Here is a 23,083-nt window from a genome sequence, read left to right on the forward strand (position 1 = left end):
CTGTTACATCAGGTCCATGTTTTACATTTTTAGCATCTCGGATAAATAAAAGACTCAGAAATCATCAGAGGGATATGTCATATATACACCAGAATAAATTGGGGAGAATACATTAAGAGGTACGCTAAGGTACTGTGAGGTAGAGCAACAGAAGTAAGGCACTTGTGAGCACAATAAAGAATGCATATGGGTGCAGTTGTATGTCAGAATGATTGATTGGCTTCCTGTAGATGTGTCCAGCGGACTCAAAGTATACAATTTCCTGCAGTATTTGAACTATAAGGGAGCCTAGCTTGAGAGTGGGATAGCTTAGGTTTATGGTCTAAAGGTTGCCTCAAAGAGTCATGTTTTTAGTAGTTTTCTGAAGGCAAGCAGATTTGGGTCTAGTCTGATGTTGGGTTGGCAAAACGTTTCAAAGGTTTGGAGGTGAGCTAAAGAACGCTCTGTCTGGTGATTGTGAGCCACAGTTCCTTGTGTGAGCAGTCTTAAGTGGGCTTGTGACCAGGAAAGTGGGAATAGCAATGTACATGTAGGATGAGTAGACACAGTTATGGTAGGGATGGTGCACAACCATTTAAGGCCTTGAAAGCTAGAATCAAGATTTTGAATTGAGTCTATAGAGTATCATGAGCCAGGGCAGAGAGAATGGGCATAATCCTCTTGAATTTATTTGCATTCAGTATCAATTGAGCAGCAGTATTCTGTATAAATTGCAAGTGTCAGTTGAGTTTTTTTGGAATCCCAATGTAAAGCAAGTTGCAGTAATCCGAGTGGGAGCTCACACAGGCCTGGCTGATTGTGGCAAATTCAAGGCCATGAAAGAAGGAGGTGAAGGTGACGGTGTTGTTGATGTAGCTGAAAGAAAGCTGATTTGCATAGTGCCAGGCTTTGAGCTTCAGTGATGACTTTGAAGTTCAGCTCAAATCCCAAACTATGAACTTGACAGCCGACAGGAAGAGCTGTCCCTTCCAGGATCACCTCAGAGTTCAATTTGCCAGGATCTTTTTTTTCCCTATCCACAGCATTTCTGTCTTTTGTGAATTTAGTTTCAGTTTATTTTGGCTTGGCCAGTCGGATGCTTTTTCCCAGGCATCTGTTCAGGTTTATTATTGCTTTGTCTGTGTCCAGGCCAAGAGGGGCTAGTAGCTGAATGCAATCAGCTTGTGAGCAGTAGTAAGTGATCTGATAAGACTCTGATGATCTGGGTGCGGATGGGATGGGTGCCATTTTAATACTGAACAGAGTTGGTGATAAGATTGATCTCTGTGGTATGCGTATCAGCCTGACACCTGTATGGGGCACTGCCGATGATCCGCTCTTTAGTTGTGTGTGTTGAAATCATGCTTTGGGGGCCGATGCAATAAAGTGCATCCAACCTAGTGCACAGGTTTACTCACAGTTGGACACGTAGACTAGTGTCTGTTGCAATAAGGAAATTAGCATGTCCAAAATGCGCGTTCAAAAAAATTTGTGTAGCCATTAGCGCTCATCACACGTAAATTCCATATAGATAAGGCTATTATCCCCGACGCAAAAAAATCACTGGGTGCCCAACATACACTTTTTAATGCAGCAAATTTAACGCCAGCCCCGGACTGGTGGTAAGTCAATCCGCTAGTCAAGGGCTGGTGAGAAATTTAAAAAATTGTATCCTGTGTGGTTCCTCCTAGTTAGTGTCGTTGTGTCACTTAAATTTACTGCTTGTGCTGTTTAAAAATAAAGGTATAGGGGCTTGATTAAAAAAGAAATATATATTTCTGGAAGCACAATTTACATGCACAATAACAAGGGGCTATGGGCATCCAGCAACCTCAGCAAAATTGGCCAGAAGTGGGATTAAAAACAGACGTTTGTATTGAGTGCCCATTGCAATTGTGGGTGCCTGATGCATTTGAGCGCTAGGGACACACAATTCTCCCCTAGCACATCCTTTTTTTTTTTACTCACCCCCCTCATTTGCATACTGCATAGGGCACCCAGGGGATGTGGCTGTGTGCCCGTTAGAAAAACGGGTGCTCGCTACGAGTGCCAGTTTTAACACAGGTCTTGTTGCATCGGCCGTTTACATGTATCAGTGTGATGCCTGCTTGGAGCTTTGATGATAACCGGCACAGTCAGGCCTCTTTCACCCCCCCCCCCCCCCCCTCCCCTCCCCCAGCTTATAAAATATTAGATTCATCATGATGGGAGAAGCTTTCAGAACTCTGTATCTGGTCATAATGTAACACAAAAACACAATATGTTAGAACTAAAAAGGGCTGCCTAGGAAGGTGACCCTGAGACGCAATCGAGCGAAGAAAGACGGCAAGCTGACCCTTCGAGCTGCAGGACACCGAGAACACATTTTCCCCCTTGTCGAGAAGGTGTGAGGGCTGGCGTGCAGGTCCTCCGAGCGTCCAGCAGAGGGCAGCGCCGCCTAAGCTTCCCCCACCCTAGCAAGCTGACAAAGGGCTGGGACTGGGCGCTGTGGTTTTTTTTTTTTTTGGGGGTATTGTGGGTTTGGGTGGATTTCTGCATATTGTCCTCCCAGCTTTTCTTCCTGCCTCCTCCTCTCACTGTAAGGCTGCCACGATCGTTTCCTTTTTGGTGGATTTCAGCTACTCGGCTGTGTTATTCGCCCGGGGAAAGCAGCAGGTAAGAGAATAACAAACTTCTTCTAAAACCTGCTCTTGCTTAAGAAAAAAAACCACAAAATGCTGGATTTTCAGTTCGAAACAACTTTGTCTCCTTGGATTTCCTGCAGTAGTTTGAGCCCTTCCTTCCTTTCCCAGTCTGTTACCCGAGTCACCTTTTAACTATGAGCTTGCTTGTTTGCAAAGCTGTTAAGGGTTTCGTCCTGCTTCCCTGACCTAGCTTGGTAAATATTTAATATTTTCTCTTAGCTTCTGGTTTTGTGTGTAACTGCTTGCATTCTTGTTTCTGTGCCGAGATCCTCATGCTCGGCTTGTTTTCCTTGTTTAAAAAAAAAAAAAAAAAAGAATAATAAATAAGATAAACCTGGCAGGTGTCTGGTGGATTTGTGCAGATTAATTCTTTTCGTTTTGCAAAGAATAATTTTGGAACTCAAACACTTCTTGTAAAGAAAAAAAAAAATATATATATATAAACAGCAATGTCTCGTTTGATACCAAAGGAAGTCCTAGAAGGAGCAGATAAAGGGCTGGGGGCAATGGAGCAGGTTTTGGAGCAGTGGAAAGCGAAACGAGGCAAAATACAAGGCACGCGCTTTCCTTAAAATGTATTTTTATTCTTATTTTAGAAAGGCGATTTATTTTGAGTTTTTAAGGGCAAAGAGAGTCAAAGGGCTTCAGGAGTTTAAGAGTGTGCGCGAGTGAGAAGAAGCCGAAAAGGAGGGAAAAGAAATTCCCATTCGGGGAAGAGTAAAAGGGGGGGTAAATGTTTATGTGTGTGATCATAAAAAAAAACCAACCCAACCCAGAAAGCAGCGTGTCAGGAAATTGGGCGAGAAGAGGCGTCTTCCTGCGAGACGGTGGGATGGGTGCTGGGGAGCCGCCGGAGGAGACAATGCAGGCGGGGGCCGGAGGAAGCTGCAGGTAGGGGAGGCCGGGCTGAGCCATTTGCTTGCTGAGCAGCAGGGACTCGGCTGTTAGGGCAGGGCATGGGGGATCGGCATTGGTCCCATCCTCCCCAGCTGTGAAGTCCTTCAGGAAGAATCCTCTGCTCTTGCTGCCGTGCTTAGCGTTTCTCCCCTGCTGTGCGATTACCCCTAAGGTACAGACCCTGTTCAGTAGAGCTTACAGCGTCGTCAGGACAAAAGAGATAGGAGGGAGATTAATCTTCTGAGCTTGCACTTCAGACTTGTAATGTTTCTAGTAGCTGGTTTTTGTGGTTGCTGCCCTGGTTTTGGGTTTGTTTGTTTTTGGGGTTTTTTTTCATACCTTTCTGGTCAGCGATTAGTGAGATGGGAGATAAAGCCCAGTCTGCCCTGCTGAGAATCTACCTCTTTTGGTAGATGTGCACGAAAAATTCCCAACAGCTCCTTTCTTGGGTCTTCCACCAGATCTTATCGACCCTCCCTCTCATATGTGACCCAAGCACGTCCAAAGGCCATGACAGCGTTGGCCTCCCTATGCTTCCTTGGATCCCTGATGCAGTTTGTACTGCTAATGTTTTTGGTGGTAAACTGCTGCTCCATGGAGGGAGCCCCCATCCAGTCGCACCCCAGGTCACCCTCGTGTTTTCTTGGAGCCCTGATGCAAGCTGTGCTGCACATTCAGTGCTGGTACTGCCCAGTGCTGTCTCATGGTATCCGATCAAGTCACTGTTCTAATCTGTGGTGCCAGCCCAGCACCCACCCTTGCACCCCTGCCTGTGCTGCGTCTGTAGCGTAAGAGGCATAGGTGGGGTGAAAAGTTAGTTTCAAGGTGGCTGGAAAAGTGGATGTAAAAAAATTGTTTTAATTGCAGATCTTAATAATGGTGATGTTTAGCTATGAGGATATGGAGGGCTTGTGTGTCAGTCTGTTTTGGATGAGGTTCGGTTTTTTTTTTTTTTTTTTTTTTGCAGACATCCTTGGCTAGCAATAGCAGAACAGGACTGTCTAAAAAATGTGTGCTACTTCCCATTTCTGGTTTCCCCTCCCGGGTTTTCCAGCTGATTAAGATATTTTGAAAGTGCCTGCTTGGCTGCTTCCACCATAGTGAATCATAATAAATGCTGGTGTTGCTGTGCTATTCATCATCAGTCTCCCCCCCCCCCCCCCCCCCCCCCCCCCCCCGCTGGAGTGCCACTGCCACACAGGCAGGAAAACAGCATGGACAACTGAAGAGTGGATTTGTAGGAAGTAAGGGTGCATGTGTGGGCGTGTAGTTAGGGGAGGGAGGTGCAGAGATGGTTGTGTATGCATAAGTGCTCAGGGTGTACTGTTTCCCCGGAGCCTGCAATTACCTCCTTCCTGATGCTGCTTCTGCTGCCCCTGCAGTGACTGCCTGTGCGGCCTGGGTGGTGGAAGTAATTGCCAGCTCCTCACTTCTCTCCTCCCCCACTCCCCTTGTGTTTTTGTTAGCTGGAAGGGATAGGCAGGCTGGCACAAGCACTCATGCCTCACCCCTGGCACGGCTACACACACCAGCCCACGCTGCTTTCTTGTCTCGCCAATCCAGGCAGCCGGGTGCTAGAGGTTCAGGGTCACGCCGATTCCTTCCCTGTTCACCCCCAGCCGTTCGGTTTCAGACATTACTTGCTTGGGAGTCTGGTAAGTCTGGGGGGGCTATCAGCAGCTGCTGTATAATCACCAAGGGTCGTGGAGGAGGGATGGTGACTGGGATCCATAATGCCTTCCATCCCCTTCTTCCTCCCTTGGATGCCCACTGCACTTCTGCCCCCACCCGGTCCTCACCCCAAGCCCTCTTTGCTTTGAGGTTGGGGTAGAATTAAGGATTTTTCTCTCCTTTCCTCTCAGAACAGGAGGTGAGGGGGGCGCATTACTCTTTGAACCTCAAAGCTCTCCCCACCATGCTGTGCTCTTTCATCCGTATGGATGGTGGACTGGCCTCCTTCCAGGTTGTGCCAACTTCTGCCTCCTGCACGGACAAGACAGATGGACAGCATTGTGCCCCCTGCAATCTCCGCTTACCTCTCTCTCACCTCCATGTTGGGGGCAGGGCTGGAAAGCTGAAGGAGGCTGACAGGGACCTCCCCTCCTCCCCCCCCCCTCTCTCTCTTCCCTCTAAGGAGCAAAGCTGGGCTCTGTGTCAGATGATGTGTTAAGCATTGACCCTGTAATCTTTATGAGCCAGGATTTGGTTTTCCTAATTCAGGATAAGAGGAGAAAAAAAAAATAAAAGTTCCTCAAATATTTGGAGGTGGTGCTGTGGGAGAGGGGGGCAGGGGTGGATAGATTGGCCACTGGTTCCCCAGCCCAAAGGACTGCAGCTGAGCAAATAATGAGGGGGGGGGGTGTCTCTGATCTTCCCCTGACTTTATTCCAAATTAAATTGCCTCTTCCATCCCCCACCTCCCTTTTTCCTGCCTGAGCAGGGCCTTCAGACTCCCCCCTCCCCCGCTACCTGGAGTCCTGATTAGGGGGATTACCTTGCTCTGCTCTGCCCCTGCTAGCCAGAGAGAGCACACGTTTGCTCTAGACCCGCAGCCTCCAGCCTGATTTGTTGCATGCAGGAGGTCTTTATCTCTCGGGGAGCCCAGGGTGGTTCTCCCCTCACCCTGCCCCGCTCAGCAGGGCCACACTGGCCCCGGGAGAGGTTTTGCGGGTAGACTCTGATCCGTGGCTTCCATCCAGCGGTGCATTGAATGCAGCAGGTCCTTCTCCTATCCACTGACACATTCTCTCTCTTCCCCCCCCCCCCCCCACCACCACAGGGAAAGGAAAAAGGGTGGTGATGGGGGGGGAGGGGGAATCAAAACACCCTGGCTGTGGATTTGCTGCCACTTCCACACTGCAGCGCTGGAAGAAATAATCCTTACTCTGTCCCCCCCATCACCCCCCCCCTTGTGGGGGCGGTTAGGAGGAGGAGGGGGGGTAGCGTTGGACAGTTGCTTTTTTTTTTCCCCCCCCTTCCATGCTCGGAGGGAGAAGTGATCATTGTTCCTGGCAAGCTTCGTCTGATGGGGCCAACCCCTGCCCTCCCTTCCATCCCTGTGGACAATGGGGAGCATTGAGGGGTTGGGCTGGCACAGGCTGGAAGGGATGGGGAGAGAGGGGAGGGGGGGGGTTGTGCGGAGCAGGCCACGGCCTGGGCTATACATGAGAAACTCCCCAGCATGAAAGAGCCTGTGTCTGTGGCCCCCATTCACTGTGGAAGTGAAGGAAAAAAAATGCCGTCTTTGATCGACTGCAGTCTCTCGCCTGCTCTCGCTGAAATGTCAAAGTTTGGGTCCCGGGTAATTTAGTTCTGGGCAGTGAAGTCTCCAGGGCCCCCCCCCCCCACCGAGAGCTGGACGGGTGGCAGGGCCAATGAGGAGAAGGGTTTGTGTTGGAAGCAAAATTACAGAGGTTGATATGGCAGTCGAAGGGGACAGAGTGGCTAGGCCTCGCTCTGGCAGATGGGTTCTGCAGGAAGTGTGACCTGAGAAGCATTATTGGAGTGGCTGATTTGTACCCGAGTTGTCAGAGCGATACGTGAAGTGGTAAAAGGAGGGAGAGTTGCACAGTACAGAAGAGAAATGCCAAAATCAGTTCCTGGGGTTCTGTTGCTGATCCATGTTGTCTCTGATCAGTTGACATCTCTGGCTTGGTGGCCTGTTACCCCCCCTCCCCGGGATTTCTGTGTGTTTTCTCTTCTTAGGAGAATGTGCCGTGAGCAGCTGTGGAGAGGCTGAGAAACCTGCCGGAGGAGGACCCATCATTATGTTAACGCCGCAGTCTGCACACCTTTCTTGGAGCCTACTGCCTGTCTCATCAGTAAGGGGCAAATGTCTGAAGCAGGAGCTCTCACGGACCCCGGAGAGCTGCAGATCCAGCCTTGGGAGCAAGGGGGTAAGGGCAGAGGGAGGAGAGGAGAGAAATGTGTGTAGGGCAGGTGAAGGTTGCAGCACCTCCCCTGGCTACCTTCTCTCATCTGAGGCTGCCTGTTCTAGTGCGTTTGGGCTGGCTGCATGTGGCAGGGGCTTGAGTCCCTCTTATACAGGGAGGTGTGGGGGGGAGAGGAAGTAGGGGGTGGAAAGAAATTAGAACCAAAAAAGTTACCAATAAGGGCCCTGACCTCAGCAGTCAGAGTTACAGATAAGCATGAAAAAAATAAGTGTGAAAGCTTGCTGGGCAGACTGGATGGGCTGATTGGTCGTCTTCTGCCGTCATTTCTATGTTTCTGTAATATATAAAGTAAGCACGCTGTTCCTTCCTCTGCAGTCTCCCTCTTTTCTCTTCCTCCCATCTCCTCCATGCCAAAGATTGGGCCTGCACCATCAACGCTGGAGCTTAGGTGTCCCTGTTCTTTCTGCCTCCCCTCCGCCCGTGCGTCCCGATCCACAGCGCCTTCCCTCCCGCACTTCCCCTTCAGTGTGCACGCACTGGCGTGTCCCTGCATCCCGCTTCCTGCAGAGCTGGCCTGGAAGAGAGGTGTCTCCAGTTTATCGCATTTCCTTTTGAGGGGGGGAAGAGCTCGGGGTGATGAACGTGGAAGAGCTGTCTCTTCTCTAGGTTTAGTCCTTGATGGATTACGACTTTTTCAGAGGCCTGTTTCCTGGCCTTGGACCCCCGACGCCCAGTCCCAGGCCACTAACCTGCTTTACATCCCATTTAACTCCATTATATCCCATCCTAAAGGGCTTAGAGCTGGCCAGAGTGACAGTATCCCCCTCCCCATTCCCTGAATCCAGGCAGAGCTGCTTCTGCTTCCTGTATCTGTTGCATAATTAAAACCCTCTTGAACAGGAGGTGGAGGGTGAGTGGTTGTCTGTAGAGGGGGGCTTCTGGATACAGGCATCCACCTCTCCCCCACAGCCCCCTTTGCTGTAAGCATGCAGCTCAGGTCTTTGCCACGGTTCAGTTTTCACCCTGGAGGTGGCCGCACTGTCAGTGACACTGCTTGTAAATCTCTCTCTGGGCCCACCCTACCGATGGCTGTGTTCTGAGTGGCAGCGTTTAATCTCTGTCAGGGTCTTCTGGCTGGAATTGATCCCCTATCAAGGGGATGGGGATGAGGGTAGAAAGTCACATCTGGCCAGAGGTGGTGGCGTGAGGGAGGGGATCCCTTCACTGTGGCCAACTGGTTTGTCGGGGTACAATAGATGGGGTATGAGGATGGGAATGGACTGAATTCAACAACTGTTCCACCCCCACTCCCCACAATCCACTGGGACACACTTGGGTCGTGAGGTAAGGAGGAGGCACTGTGAGTTACTCTGGAACAGGGGAACGTAACATCCATTAATATTGGTGTGAGACACAGATCTCCGCAGACAGAAGAAATAGAGATTTAATTAAAGACATTCACAAAAACGTTATGAAAAGGGAGGTGCTATTGCTAGGCGATTTTTCAATCTGCAGATTACCAATTGTGACATCTAGAAGCAGGGGAGATCCTGGAACCCCCACCCGGGAGGGGGTGATCACTGGACCCGGTGCATATAAATGGGGAGGGTGTTTATGATATCAGAGTGTGGGGGGAGGGGGGAATCCTGTGGTTTTAGCATTAGAGCACGAGAGGTCTTGGCTCGTTCCAAGGTGAACGCCTTAGACCTCAGGAAAATGAACCTTGTTAGGATGAGGGAGAACCTCAAGGTGTCATTAACTGGGTGGGATAAGCTAGGGGAAGTAGGAGAGCAGTGGGCACAATTTTAAAAGGAGATGCTGTAAGGGCACTACATCTTTCTGTTAGGAAAATTAAATAAAGGAAAGAGAAAAGCAGCTGAAGAAGTTTGTATAAAAAAAAAAATGTTAGAGCTCATAAACTTCAAGAGATGACAGAAAGAGGAAGACCAGCAACAATATCTGGAAAAGCTAAGAGAAGCCGGGAAAACAGTCAAAAAATGCAGAGGTGCAAATGGAAGAAAAAAATAGCCATTGCGGTAAAACAGCGTGACAGGACTTTTTTTTTTTTTTTTAAAGCTATGTTAGTGATAGGAGGAAGTGCAAATGTGGGATTGTAAGGGCTCAAAGATGAAGTGGGGGAAGGGAATATGCAAAAGCTGACCAGGATAAAGTGCAGTTGTTCAGCAAATATTTTTGTTCAGTGTTCCTTGATGGAAGGGCTTGGGGTAGGACTGCAGAAAACTGATGCAAATAGGAATGGAAGAGAGGCAGGCCTCAAACAGTTGTCAGAAGACTGTGTTTGTGAGCAGCTAGCAAAACTAAATGTAGATAAAGCAATGAGTGCAGATCCAAGCGTATTAGGGGACCTTAAACATAAGATTTGCCAGAAGTTTTGGCAGCTCTGCTGGCTGACCTTTTCAGTGCTTCTTTAGGGTCGGAGAGCATAAGAAGTTGCCATGCTGGGTCAGATTGAGGGTTCATCAAGCCCAGCATCCTGTTTTCAACAGTGGCCAATCCAAGATGCAAATACCCAAACAGTAAATAAATGCCATTGTATTAATGGCAATAATAAGCAGTGACTATTCCCGAACTCAATTTGATTAATAGCAGTTTCTCCAGGAACTTGTCCAAACCTTTTTTTTTTTTTTTAAACCCAGCTATACTAACTGCCGTAACAACGTCCTCTGTGTTGAGTGAAATATAATTTTTTCCAATTTGTTTTAAATGTGCTACTTGCCAACTTCATGGAATGCTCCCCTAGTCCTTCAATTATCTAAAAGAGTAAGTAACCAATTCACATTTACCTATTCTAGTCCTCTCATGATTTTATAGACCTCTATCATATCCCCCCTCAGCCTTCTCTTCTCCAAGCTGAACAGCCCTAACCTCTTTTTAGCCTTTCCTCATAGGGGAGCTGTTCCATGCCCTTTATTATTCTGGTCGCCCTTCTCTGCACTTTCTCCACTGCAATATCTTTTTTGAGAGGCGGTGATCAGAATTGCACACAGTACTCAAGGTGCGGTCTCACCATGGAGCGATACAGAGGCATTATAACATTCTTTGTTTTATTCACCATTCCTTTCCTAATAATTTCTCATATTCTGTTTGAAATCATCAGCTCAGTGTGCTGTAGCAGTCAAAAAAACAACGTGTTGTCCGCTATGATGCCCAGATCTGTTTCCTGGGTGATAGCTCCTAATATGGAACCTAACATCGTGTAACTACAATGTGAGTTGCTTTTGCCTGTGTTCATCACTTGCACTTGTCCACATTAAACTTCATCTGCCATTTGGCTGCCCAATCTTCCAGTCTTGCAAAGTTCTTCTGCAATTTATCACAATCTGCTTGTGATTTAACAGCTGCAAATAATTAGTCATTTGCAAATTTAATCAGCTCACTCGACATTCCCTTTTTCAGATCATTTATAAATATATTAAAAAGCACCGACCTGAGCACAGATCTCTGAGGCATGCCACTGTGTACCTTTCTCCACTGAGAAAACTGACCATTTAATCCTACTCTCCATTTCCGATCTTTCAGCCAGTTTGCAATCCACAAAAGGACATTGCCTCTTATCTCATGACTTTTCAGTTTTCTTAGGAGACTCTCGTGGGGACTTTGTCAAACGCCTTCTGAAAATCCACATGCACTAAATCTACTGGATCACCTTTATGCACGGGGGCCAGTGCTTCCAGTAGGCAAACTAGTGGTTGCCTAGAATGCCAAGATTTTGGGGGCATTATAATCCTGCCAGTGTGAGATCTAGAAGGGGTGCTGTACCAGAACCAAAACTTTCAAAGTGACTGCTGTGCTGGTGCCACTGCTGGGGGAGGGAGGGGGGGAGAAGAGTGAATGACTGAATGTTCACCTAGGGTGCCAAATATGCTTGTACCAGCCTTATTTATGCACGTATTTCCTAGCGTGTAGCAGATGGACTCAGGACCAATGGGTATAGTGTGCTCCTGATAGCAGTTGGAGACGGAGTCAGATTTCAATCTGACGTCAGCACTACAAATACCCATGCATGAAGCACTGCTCTTCAGTTTTTTTCCGTCTCCTTAGCAGTTCGGGACTCTACACACGCTTGCACAGAGTTAGGAAATCCAAACCAAAGAAGAAATAATCTTACCTCTACAGACGAGCCCCGCTCTCCTGCAGTGATACCTAAGGGTCCCTCCCCCAGTCGAGAATTCCTGAGGTGATTTCCACGATCCCTCAGAGGTAAGCCTCGGTCCGGTAGCCGGTTCCCGGCGTGGACAGCCCCCAGGAAAGGGAGTGGCTGAGAGGCAGCCGGTGCAATACTGAGCGCAGCGTTGAAGGTACTTTTTCCTCTCTCCCCGCAGCCGGAGACCACCCGGCCCGAGACCGGGAAACGCCGAGACAAGGTAAGGTAGAAAAATTTCTTAAAGTCTCCGGTCTCCGAGGCTCGGATAGCCGCACAGATCGCCAGCCGGCGTCTGTCCTATTATGTTGATCAGCCCCGTACGGGCTAGACCCCGATCCGGTACGAGGGTCCTCCCACATGGAGACCCTCCGGGGGGAGTTCGCCATCTTGCCCGCCTGGTTGTCAGCGCCATTTCCCCCCTCGATCGCCGTACTGTCCGCTTAACTGAGCCGTGCGCACAGCAGCGAGCCGGGCGCATAACCTACTTGTGCGCATAGCGGCACACCCAATGGTGCCGGGCGCATAGCGGCTCGCCCAGCGGCGCTGGGTGCACAAGTTAAGCCTGTGCGCACAGTGGTGCGCGCATCTCCGTAAGCGCACATAGCGGCCTGCACGCACATCTTCACCCCCGGAGTGCATATCTAAGCCGCCTGGTGTGCGCATATAAACGCACAGACCAGTCTTGAACGACCCTACACGTCCAAACCATGGCACCACCGGCCAAGAAAGCCAAGACACAAGTCCTCGGCCCAGCCTGCCACCTAAGAGCTGCGCAACACGAGGAGGACTCTGCCCTGTGCCTACAGTGCGAGGCGGCCCTGGGGGAACCAGGACAAGGCCCCCCCCCCCCCGGCCAGTATAGGAATCCGGCTCCACCAACAATAGTACCCCGGACCTCTCTATCCCTGGCTCGGCCCCTTCTCAGTTGGGCCCCTTGGGGAACGCCGCTGGCTTCAATATGGACCCAGGAACCTTTTCGTGGGTAGAATTCTTCAAAGGGCTGCAAACCTTTGTCCAGGCACAATCGGTGCCACTGGTGACACAGCCACAGCCCCCACCAGAAGACCAAAAGCTTCCAGGCCCCTCTTGGCCTCACCGAGATGTGCCTCCTCTTAGGGGACATGGACACCTTGGAGGAAGAACTAGACTCCCTGGAGGAAGGAGAAATCCCTTCAGGAATGGAACCATACCGTACCATGATGTGGCCATTGAGAGGACTCCCGTTACAAGGAGAAGGAAACTGATGGACCAGCTGAGAAAACTGTTGAACGGCGTTTGTCCCACAATATGGGACTACCTCCAAGTCCTCAGATTCATGACATCAACCCTAGAAGTCGTACCATGGGCAAGGGCCCACATGCAACCACTACAACGTTTCCTACTGTCACGATGGAACCTGATGTCCCAGGACTACACCGTCCGCCTCCAGTTGCTGGCGGAGGTATGGACCCAGCTCCTATGGTGGCTACAAGAAGACCATCTGAGTAAGGGAGTAAGGCTATCCCCACCGACCTTGGTCTTGTTCACCATGGATTCGAGCTTACGAGGGTGGGGAACCCACTGTCAGGAACTGACGGCCCAGAGGCAATGGGACAAGGAAGAGTCGGGATGAAACATCAACCGACTGGAAGCCCGGGCAGTCAGCCTAGCCTGCCTACGATTCAGTTACAGACTCCGAGGACAAAGCTGTCAGAGTCATGTCGGACGACGCTACAACAGTGGCCTACATCAACTGCCAGGGAGGAACCAGAAGCCAACAGGTATCCATGGAAATAGACCCCCTAATGACGTGGGCGGAAGCAAACCTGCAAGGGATCTCGGCTGCCCGCATCGCGGGAAAAGACAATGTCACTGCGGATTACCTCAGCAGAGAAAGTGTAGACCCAGGGGAATGGAGGCTGTCAACCACAGCCTTCCAGTTGATAATAGACCGCTGAGGAACCCCAGCCATGGATCTTCTGGCAACCTGGTCCAATGCCCAAGTTCTCAAGTTCTTCAGTCGCAGACGAGACCTTCAATCCCAGGGAATCGACGCCCTCGTCCAAACCTGGCCACAGGAAGACCTGCTGTACGCCTTTCCTCCATGGCCACTACTGGGTGGGATCACCCGTAAGATAGAACACCACAGGGGGCTAGTACTTCTAGTGGCCCCGGACTGGCCAAGAAAGCCTTGGTACGCAGACATGCGAAGACTTCTGGCGGGGAAACCCCTGTGTCTACCTCCACACAGGGACCTGCTCCAGCAAGGACCGATCCTCCACGAAGACCCAATTCGATTCTCTCTTATGGTCTGGCCATTGAGAGGACTCGCCTGAAGAAGAGCGGATACTCGAGGGCAGTAATTGACACCTTGCTTTGAGCACGCAAGTTTTCCACATCTTTAACTTATATACGAATAGGGAGAATATTCGAAGCCTGGTGTGAAGACCACGACATCCTTTCACAGATAGTCAAAATTCCCATGGTCCTGGAATTCTTGCAGGATGGCCTGAAGAAGGGGTTGTCTCTGAACTCCATCAAGGTTCAACTGGCTGTGCTGGCCTGCTTCAGAGCCAAAGTGGATGGCATCCGTCTATCTTCCCATCCAGACGTCTCCTGCTTCCTGACAGGGGTCAATCAAATCCAACCACCACTAAAGTGGCCAGCACCCCTATGGAATCTCAATCTAGTACTTGACTTCCTAGTGGGAGCTTACTTCAGAACTACACGCGGTCTGTCCCTATGTCTCCTGACCTTGAAGACTGCATTCCTAGTGGCAATATGTTCAGCCCGTCGCATCTCCGAACTTCAAGCTCTATCCTTGCTGGGAACCGTTCCTCAGATTCACATCGGGATCCATACAGCTACGCACTGTCCCCTCCTTCCTTCCAAAGGTGGTTTCTCATTTCCATCTAAACCAAACCATCTCGCTGCCATCTCCAGACGAGCATAAGGACTCGGAAGACTCATGCCGCCTACGCCATCTTAACGTCGGCAGACTCCTAGTCCGCTACCTGGAAAGATCGGAATCCATACGAAAGACGGACCACCTATTCGTCCTTCACAGCGGGAAGAAACAAGGGGAAGCAGCCTCGCGGGCAATAATAGCCCACTGGATCAAAGATGTAATCAAGGCGGCCTACGTAGAGGCAGACAAGCCTCCACCTCTACAAGTCAAGGCCCATTCCACAAGGGCCCAGGCAGTGTCCTGGGCAGAAACCAAGATGCAGTCACCCGCCGAGATCTGTCAGGCAGCGACGTGGTCCTCCATTCACACCTTCTTGAGGTTCTACCGCCTGGATGTTCAGACCAGGGAGGACACAGCATTCGCAAGGGCAATACTATGTAAAGCAAGTTCTCTCTATATTTTCTTGGTTAATCTGTTATACTGTATCATGTCACCAAAAGGCTTGCCTTTAGACATCCTGTTGTATGTAAACCGGTGTGATATCTCGAATTGAATATCGGTATAGAAAACCAAATAAATAAAAATAAGTGGGCCATGGGCAGCCTCCCACCCGGTTCGGGAGTAGCTTTTGTACATCCCATTGGTCTTGAGTCCATCTGCTACACGCTAGGAAATGGAGAAATTACTTACCTGACAATTTCGTTTTCCTTAGTGTAGACAGATGGACTCAGTATCCCACCCACGGCTGCCTCAAAATACGGAAACCTCGGGTGACAATCCCCGAGAGCAAGACAAGCACGGGTAAGCCAGATTTACCCCCGGTTAAGATATCCATATTTACCAGATGTCGGCGATTCTCGGTTGACGACACTGGCGGTCTCCAGCTACAATTCACGTCAACTAGTTCAAGTTAGTGAAGTTAATCAAGTTAGTCAAGTTAATCAAGTTATCCAAACACACACATATCCACTATTGCTTTTCGAGGACAATACTGAAGAGCAGAGCTTCCTGCACGGGTATATGTAGTGCTGACGTCAGATTGAAATCTGACTCCTTCTCCAACTGCTATCAGGAGCACACTATACCCATTGGTCCTGAGTCCATCTGTCTATACTAAGGAAAACGAAATTATCAGGTAAGTAATTTCTCCATTTCTTAAGTCCTTAAAAAAAAAAAAAAAAAAAAAAAAAAAAAAAAAAGTAGCATATTTGTGAGGCACGATTTCCCTTGGGTAAATCCATACTGATAGTATCCTGTGAAACCATGTCTGTCTATATGTTCTGTGATTTTGAACTTTAGAATAGTTTCCACTATTTTTCCTGCCAGTGAAGTCAGGCTCACTGGTCTATAGTTTCCCAGATCACTCCTGGAGCCCTTTTTAAATATTGGAGTTACATTGGCCACCCTGCAGTCTTCAGGTACAATGGATGACTTTAATGACAGGTTACAAATGACTAATAATAGATCTAACATTTCATTTTTGAGTTCTTTCAGAACCCTGGGGTGTATACCATGTGGTCTGGGTGATTTGATACTCTTCAGTTTGTCAATCTGGCCTACAACGACTTCCAGGTTCACAGTGATTTGGTTCAGTTCATCTGACTCGTCACCCTTGAAAACCATCTCAAGAATCGGTATCTCCCCAACATCCTCATTAGTAAACACCAAAGCAAATAATTCATTTAGTCTTTCTGCAATGACCTTATCTTCCCTAAGAGCCCCTTTAACCCTTCGATCATCTAACAGTCCAATCAACCCCCTCAAAAGCTTCCTGCTTCAGATGTATTTTAAAAAGTTTTTATCATGAGTTTTTGCCTCTCTGGCAGCTTCTTTTCCAATGCTTTCTTTGCCTGTCTTATCAATGTTTTACACTTGCCTTGCCAAGGCTTATGCTTTCCCCTATTTTCTTCAGATGGATCCTTCCAATATTTAAAAATTACTGTTTATGAATTTTTATTGCATATAATGTGAATTAAATATTAGGCAATGACAAGAAATCAATAGTCAGCAAATTATTATAACATATTAATATCATATATCCTCATAACCAGAAAAAGAAAATTGGGGAATATTAAGACATTAATAAACAGAGAGAAATGAAAACAAATACGGACTGGAAGACCAAGTGATACCATCTGACCCATAGGTACATTAACTGTCCTGCTGCTTATCCACTAGACAGGTTTCCAAATGAGAAGGGCCTACAAAAATCCATTTGTCCTTACAGTAAACCAACTCACACTTACAGGGAAATCTAAGAAAGATGGTAGCCCCAGTCGGTGGAACACAAGGTTTAAGTAGGAGAAAGTGTCTTTCTCTCCTGGGTTTCTCTGGGGATATTAAGGAAGACCTGATTCTTTTGCTGAAAAACAGATTCTTTATCTGACTCAAGAACAAAGGAAATAATAAGCGACCCTCTGGCTGTAGTCAAATCTTGAGAATTTTGCAAAAACTGAAAAAGATCAGAGCTTTCTCTAAGGAGCTGATCTATTGGAAGAACACTCTCTACAGTAGAGCTTTCCAAAGTGTGTGTCACCTGCAGTGTGTCGCGTAAGCCCGGTACACGTGACACACCGGCAAGTGGGAGTTGATGCAGCCGTCGGTGGACCTCATCCCACTGGCGGCTGAGCAGTGAAGAATCGCTGTGCCGGAGACACACAGCTGGAAAATTGGTAGGGCCGTGATGGAGCTCAAGTCACCACGGCCCGAAGAAAAAGGGCACGTCTGAACGTGCAGGTGCTCCTCCTCCTTCCTGCCCACGCAGCCCCGGAAGAAAAATGTTGCCGGAGCCACACGGGCAGGAAGGAGGAGGAGCAGCAGCTGCGTGCAGAAGAGGAGCAGCATTGTGGCAGCGCGCGAGAAGAGGAGGAGGCCCGGTAGCAGGGTCCCCACCGCGGATCGACCCGAGAAGATCAGGGCCGCTGCAGAGCCCAACCTGCAGCGACCTGTGAAGAGGAGGCCCAGAGGTAAGAGAGAGGCTGAGGGCCCGTAGAGTGCGTGTATGAGATGAGTTGTGTGCGTGTATGTGGTGAGGTTAGTTGAGAGATTGGGTGTGGGAGTGTGGACCTGAATGTTTGCAGAGACAGCATGTGAGAGAGCCTGTGTGTGTGTGTGTGTGTGTGAGAGAGGCACAGCATGTGACAGTGAGAGTCTGTGTGTATGAATGATTGTATGAGAGCATGTGACAGTGAGAGCCTGTGCTTGAGCAAGACAGCATGTGGGAGTGAGAGAGAGAGCCTGGATGTGTGAGTCAGACAGCATGTACCAGTGAGAGACTGTGTATGAATGATTGTATGAGAGAGAGCATGTGAGAGTGAGAGCCTGTGAGAATGAGAACCTGACTGAATGTTTGAGGGAAGAAGATAGATGGAGAGAAAAGAAATAGAAAAAAAAGACAATATGAAAGGAATTGGCAAAAAAATAAGAAAGGGGAGGTGGAACAAAAAAGCCTGTGACCAACCGATTAGAAAACTAAGATCAGACAGCAAAGGTAAAAAAAAAAAAAAATTACTTTTTACTGATTGGCACATGTAATCTTTGTTAATGTGCAAGAGTAGCACTTTCTCTATACGGATCTCACAATGTACGAGATCAACATGGAGGAAGTGGAAACCCACGGGGCCTGCACAGAAGATGTAGCAGAATGGGCTTCAGTGCCAATAGCAGCAATCAGCGCCTCCCTAATAGCCATGCGGCATCAGTGACAGTGGCAGCAGAGGAATAAGAGCGGCTCCGAGGTTGCTGGCAAAAGAAAGAGAGGGGGTCTGCCTTTAGTGTGTGCATGTGTATGAATGGGAGTCTGCCTGGGGGTGTATGTGTGTAAATGCATGGGTGCCTGCCTGAGGGTGTGTCTGTGTATGAGAATGTATGGGTGTCTTCCTGGGGTTTGTATGTGTGAGAATAGGTGCCGGCCTGTGTGTGATGTATGTGTGTGTGTGAGAATGAATTGGTGCCTGCCTGGGGGTCTGTGTGTGTGAGAATGAATGTGTACATGCCTGGGGGATGGTGAGGGAGTGGTGTGAAAATGAATGGGAGCCTGCCTGGGGGTCAGTTTGTGTGTGAGAATGACTGGTGTGTGTGTTTGTGTGAGAATGACTGGGAGCTTGCCTGGGTGTGTGTGTTTGTGTGAGAATGACTGGGAGCTTGCCTGGGTGTGTGTGTTTGTGTGAGAATGACTGGGAGCTTGCCTGGGTGTGTGTGTTTGTGTGAGAATGACTGGGAGCTTGCCTGGGTGTGTGTGTTTGTGTGAGAATGACTGGGAGCTTGCCTGGGTGTGTGTGTTTGTGTGAGAATGACTGGGAGCTTGCCTGGGTGTGTGTGTTTGTGTGAGAATGACTGGGAGCTTGCCGGTGTGTGTGTTTGTGTGAGAATGACTGGGAGCTTGCCTGGGTGTGTGTGTTTGTGTGAGAATGACTGGGAGCTTGCCTGGGTGTGTGTGTTTGTGTGTATGTGAGGGAGCCAGAGAGAGTGTGTATGAGAAAATCCAGGGGAGTAAGAGTTTGTGTGTGTGTGTGTATGTGTGTGTGTGTGGAGGGGGAGAGAGTGTCTTAGAGCCTGAGAGTGTGTCAGTGTCTGTGAGAGCGAGAGGTTATGGTGGGTATAAGAGCTTGAATGTGTATGTATATGACAGTGTATGTGTGAGAGAGAATGGACATGTGAGTCTGTGAGAGAGGATAACCTCCTAATCCTGGACAATATCAGGGTGACTGGAAATCAAGAGCTCCCATGTATGGACAGCAGGGGCTTTTTAAAATCCTTATTAGTTTTCATTATTGGGTGTTATTTGATATATGTGCTGTTTTGAAATATTTTATTGGTGTTTGGGAAATTGTAAAAATGTATATGATTTTAATTAATAGAAATTCTATTTATCAGTAGTTTTAAAATATTTTATTAGTATGGTTTTACTATTATAACTGATGCTTTATGTTTCTTGATTTTATTTGTTTTATGAGGAATGGTGGTTCTGTTTTTCCATTGTTAATACACAGAGTCTGGCTTCTTGGGGTTTCCATTTCAGTTTTTGTCTAATTTGTGCTCCTTTATTTTGTATTCTGTATTTGGTGAGGGTCTGTCTCTGCTCTGTGTGTGTGACCATGATGAGAGATTCTGCTAGCATAGGGATCTATAGCAATCGGGTTTGTTTTGTTTCCTCAGTAGGTGGTGTATTGGTATTCTAGGACCCAGGGTAATATTTACCCTTGCTTTTTCACAGGTAGGGTTATTGTTGTTTGAGTCCTTGGTGTTATTACTGTTATGTTACAGTGGGATTGCAGTATAGATCTTGAGTGTCTTTTTTGCGAGGTTTTATTTTAGTTCACAATGTGCCTGGCAGTGGAAGGTGTTTGTGCTGCTGTTACTGTGAGGTGACACCAGCATTTGAAAATATCTTTTAGTATGATGAGCTGTAAGGGAAACATCCAAGCTCCATTGTTTGGGGGAATTTCAGTGGATGCACAGAGTTACAGAACTGGAGGTGCAGGATTTATATTGACATTCTGTCCCTTCCTATAAATTCCAGACTTTACTCTCATAGCCATATAGAATTAGTTGAATGAGGCTATCAAATAATTATATAGTGTGAAACTGGCCAACTTTTTAAAATTATGCAGAAGACCCTTTGGACTTTTTTATTAACACCAAATATTCAAAAGCTGTGTTCATCCCATCAAGCTCATATATCTCATTAAAGAGGTAAATTGAATAACTCAATAACTTTGTTTTATTATTGTTACTCATAAATTAGAACAATAACATTCATCTTGGAATATTATATATTTTTAATATAAATGAGAGGTTTTCACAAGATAGGTTGTGTCGTGAAACATTTTATTATGTATATATTTAAGGAAACATACATAAATTGTCGAAATACATTTCGTTGGTTTAACCTTTAACCTCTGGTTTGCTAGTAGACTGAATTACTGTGTCCCGAAATTATGTTTGCCTAAAAAGTGTGTCACTAACATGAAAAGTTTGGAAAGCTCTGCTCTACAGGATTAGAAACTTTTTCAGCCTCAGGTACACTTCTTCCAATTTTTGAAAAAAGTTACTTTGGCTGAAATAGCCTCTTTCACTCTCCTTTCAACCATGCTGGCAGTTGTTTAGCCTTCCTCCCACCTTTCTTAAAGTGTAGAATACATCTGGACTGCGCTTCTGAGATGGTATTTTTAAACAATGTCCACGCTTGCTGTGCACGCTTAACCTTTGCAGCTGCACCTTTCAGGTTTTTTTTTTTTCTATTTTCCTCATTGTATCAAAGTCTCCCTTTTGAGAGTTTAGTTTTAGAGTTGTAGATTTACTTATTGTCCCCTTCCAGTCATTAGTTCAAACTTGATCATGTTGTGAATATTTATTACCAAGTGGCCCCACCACCATTACCTCTCTCACCAAATCCTGCGTTCCACAATGAATAAAATCTAAAATGGATCCCTCTCTCGTTTGGTTCCTGAACCAATTGCTCCATGAAGAAATTCTGGAGGACTGGAGATAGGAGGGTGTGGTTCTATTTCTCAAAAGTAGAAGTAAGGAGGAGGCTGGGAACTATAGGCTTGTTAGTTTGATCTTGGTTGTGAGCAATTGCTGCTATGACAGAGGATAGTGCAGTTTCTGGAATCCAGTGGATTACAAGATCTGAGGCAGCATGGTTTTACCAGAAATAGGTCTTGTCAGATGAATCTGATCAGTTTCTATGAGTGGGTGACCAGAGAGTTGGATCAAGGAGAACGTTAGGTGTAGTGTACTTGGATTTCAGTAAGGCTTTTAACATAGTTCCTCATAGGCGACATAAATAAATTGTGCACACTTGGTATGGGCCCTGAAGTGATTAACTGGGTTAGAAACTGGTTGAGTGGGAGGCGACAAAGGGTAGTAGTAAAAGAAGTTCATTCTGAGGAATAAGGGTTTGCTAGAGGAATACCATAGAGATCCATCTTTGGTCAGTTTCTCCTCAGTATTTTCGTCAGCAATGTTATGGAAGGGCTATCAGGTTATAATTTTTTGCTGATGATGCCAAAATCTCCAACAGGGTAGACACAGTGGAACATAAGAAATGTCATACTGGATCAAACCAAAGGACATCAATCCCAGCATCCTGTCTTCGACAGTCAATCCAGGTCCCAAACATCCAGCAGGATCTCAAAGAATACATCCAATCCTTCTTGCTCATAACTAGAGTTAAGCAGTGGCTTTCCTAAGTCTACCTGGGTAATAATGGTTTATGGACTTTTCCTCCAGGAATTTGTCCAAATCATTTTTAAACCCAGCTATACTAACTGCTTTCACTACTTCCTCTGGCAACAAATTCCATAGCACACAAACTGTGTGTAGGGGAAAACACATTCTCATATTTGTTTTAAATGTGCTATCAGCTTCATGAGTGAATCCTCTTCTCCCTTTTTAAAGTTAAATGCTGCTGCTGTAGTTTTCCTTAACGACCTCCTTCAGTCATTATGTTAAATTTGATTGCATTATGATCACTATTGCCAAGAGGCCCCACCACCGTTACCTCTCACACCAGATCTCGTGCCACAGTGAGGATTAGATTTAGAGTAGTCCCCGCTTCTCCTTATCAGTTCCATGTCCAGCTTATCCATGAAGCATCTAGAAATGTAACCTTCCTAACATGTCTTGTTGAGACATTTACCAAGTCAATTTTGGGGTAAGTGAAATTTCTCATTATTGTTGTGAGGTTTAATTTGTTAGCTTTCCTACATTCTGTTAGCATTTCACTGTCTCTCTCTTCATTTTGGCCTGGTGGATGGTAGTAAAATCCCACCATTATACACTTCCCCATTATCTATCCATTGAGATTAAGATGAAGTGGAGAAGTAGCTTAATGGTTAGAGCAGTGGCCTAAAAATCAATCGAAGAAAATTCTTTTTCACTCAGCACATAGTTAAGCTCTGGAATTCATTGCCAGAGGATGTGGTTATAGCAGTTAGTGTAACTGGGTTTAAAAAAAGTTTGGATAAGTTCCTAGAGGAAAAATCCATAAACTGCTATTAATTATTATGCAGTAGTAGCTTGAGATTTATTTAATGTTTAGGTTCTTGCCAGGTACTTGTGATTTGGATTGGCCGCTGTTGTAAACAGGATACTGGGCTTGATGGACCCTTGGTCTGACCCAGTATGGTAATTCTTATGTTCAAATTCTGCTGGACTCCATATGACCTTGGACATATCACTGCACCTTCAGACTAATCCCTCTGGGGTCAGGGAAATAACCTCCTGTATTCCCCTTGAGCTTCTGATGAAAAGGCATGAACCAAAAAAAAAATGTATATATTCAATCTCGTTCTAAACCATGTGCTTCAGAGCTTTGCCCCATGATCTAGTTTAATAGGTGCTGTATCGCCTTTTTAAATGTTTGTGCCAGCAGCCTGGTTCCATTCTAGTTCCATCCTTTCAAAATAGGTTCCCCCATCCCCAAAATGTTGTCGACTTTCTAATACATGCAAAACCCCCTTCCCTGCATCATTGTCCTCATCCAGAGCTCTGCCTGTTTCTGGGGTCTGTGCATGGAATGGGGTGCATGCTGCCCTGGAGGTTCTGGATTTCAGCTTTCTTCCTAAAACCC

General features: G+C 47.2%; 1 protein-coding gene across 5 annotated transcripts in view; it reads left to right on the forward strand.

Moving 5' to 3' along the window:
- The first annotated feature begins 2,499 nt into the window (after positions 1 to 2,499).
- The window catches only part of PLXNB3 (plexin B3), a 104,871-nt gene continuing 84,287 nt past the window's right edge, over positions 2,500 to 23,083 (forward strand). The window contains exons 1-3 of one of the 5 annotated variants that reach the window (XM_029609356.1): positions 2,992 to 3,554; positions 5,124 to 5,215; positions 7,266 to 7,456. In XM_029609356.1, coding sequence (XP_029465216.1) covers positions 3,397 to 3,554; positions 5,124 to 5,215; positions 7,266 to 7,456 — 441 coding nt within the window. In that variant the 5' untranslated portion in view covers positions 2,992 to 3,396. Of the gene's footprint in view, positions 2,635 to 2,991; positions 3,555 to 3,582; positions 3,733 to 5,123; positions 5,216 to 7,265; positions 7,457 to 23,083 lie in introns of those variants that run through there. The other 4 variants (XM_029609368.1, XM_029609378.1, XM_029609389.1 and 1 more) reach the window with 4 other exon arrangements.

This window comes from Rhinatrema bivittatum, chromosome 1 (genome assembly GCF_901001135.1).
Source record: "Rhinatrema bivittatum chromosome 1, aRhiBiv1.1, whole genome shotgun sequence".
NCBI lineage: Eukaryota > Metazoa > Chordata > Amphibia > Gymnophiona > Rhinatrematidae > Rhinatrema > Rhinatrema bivittatum.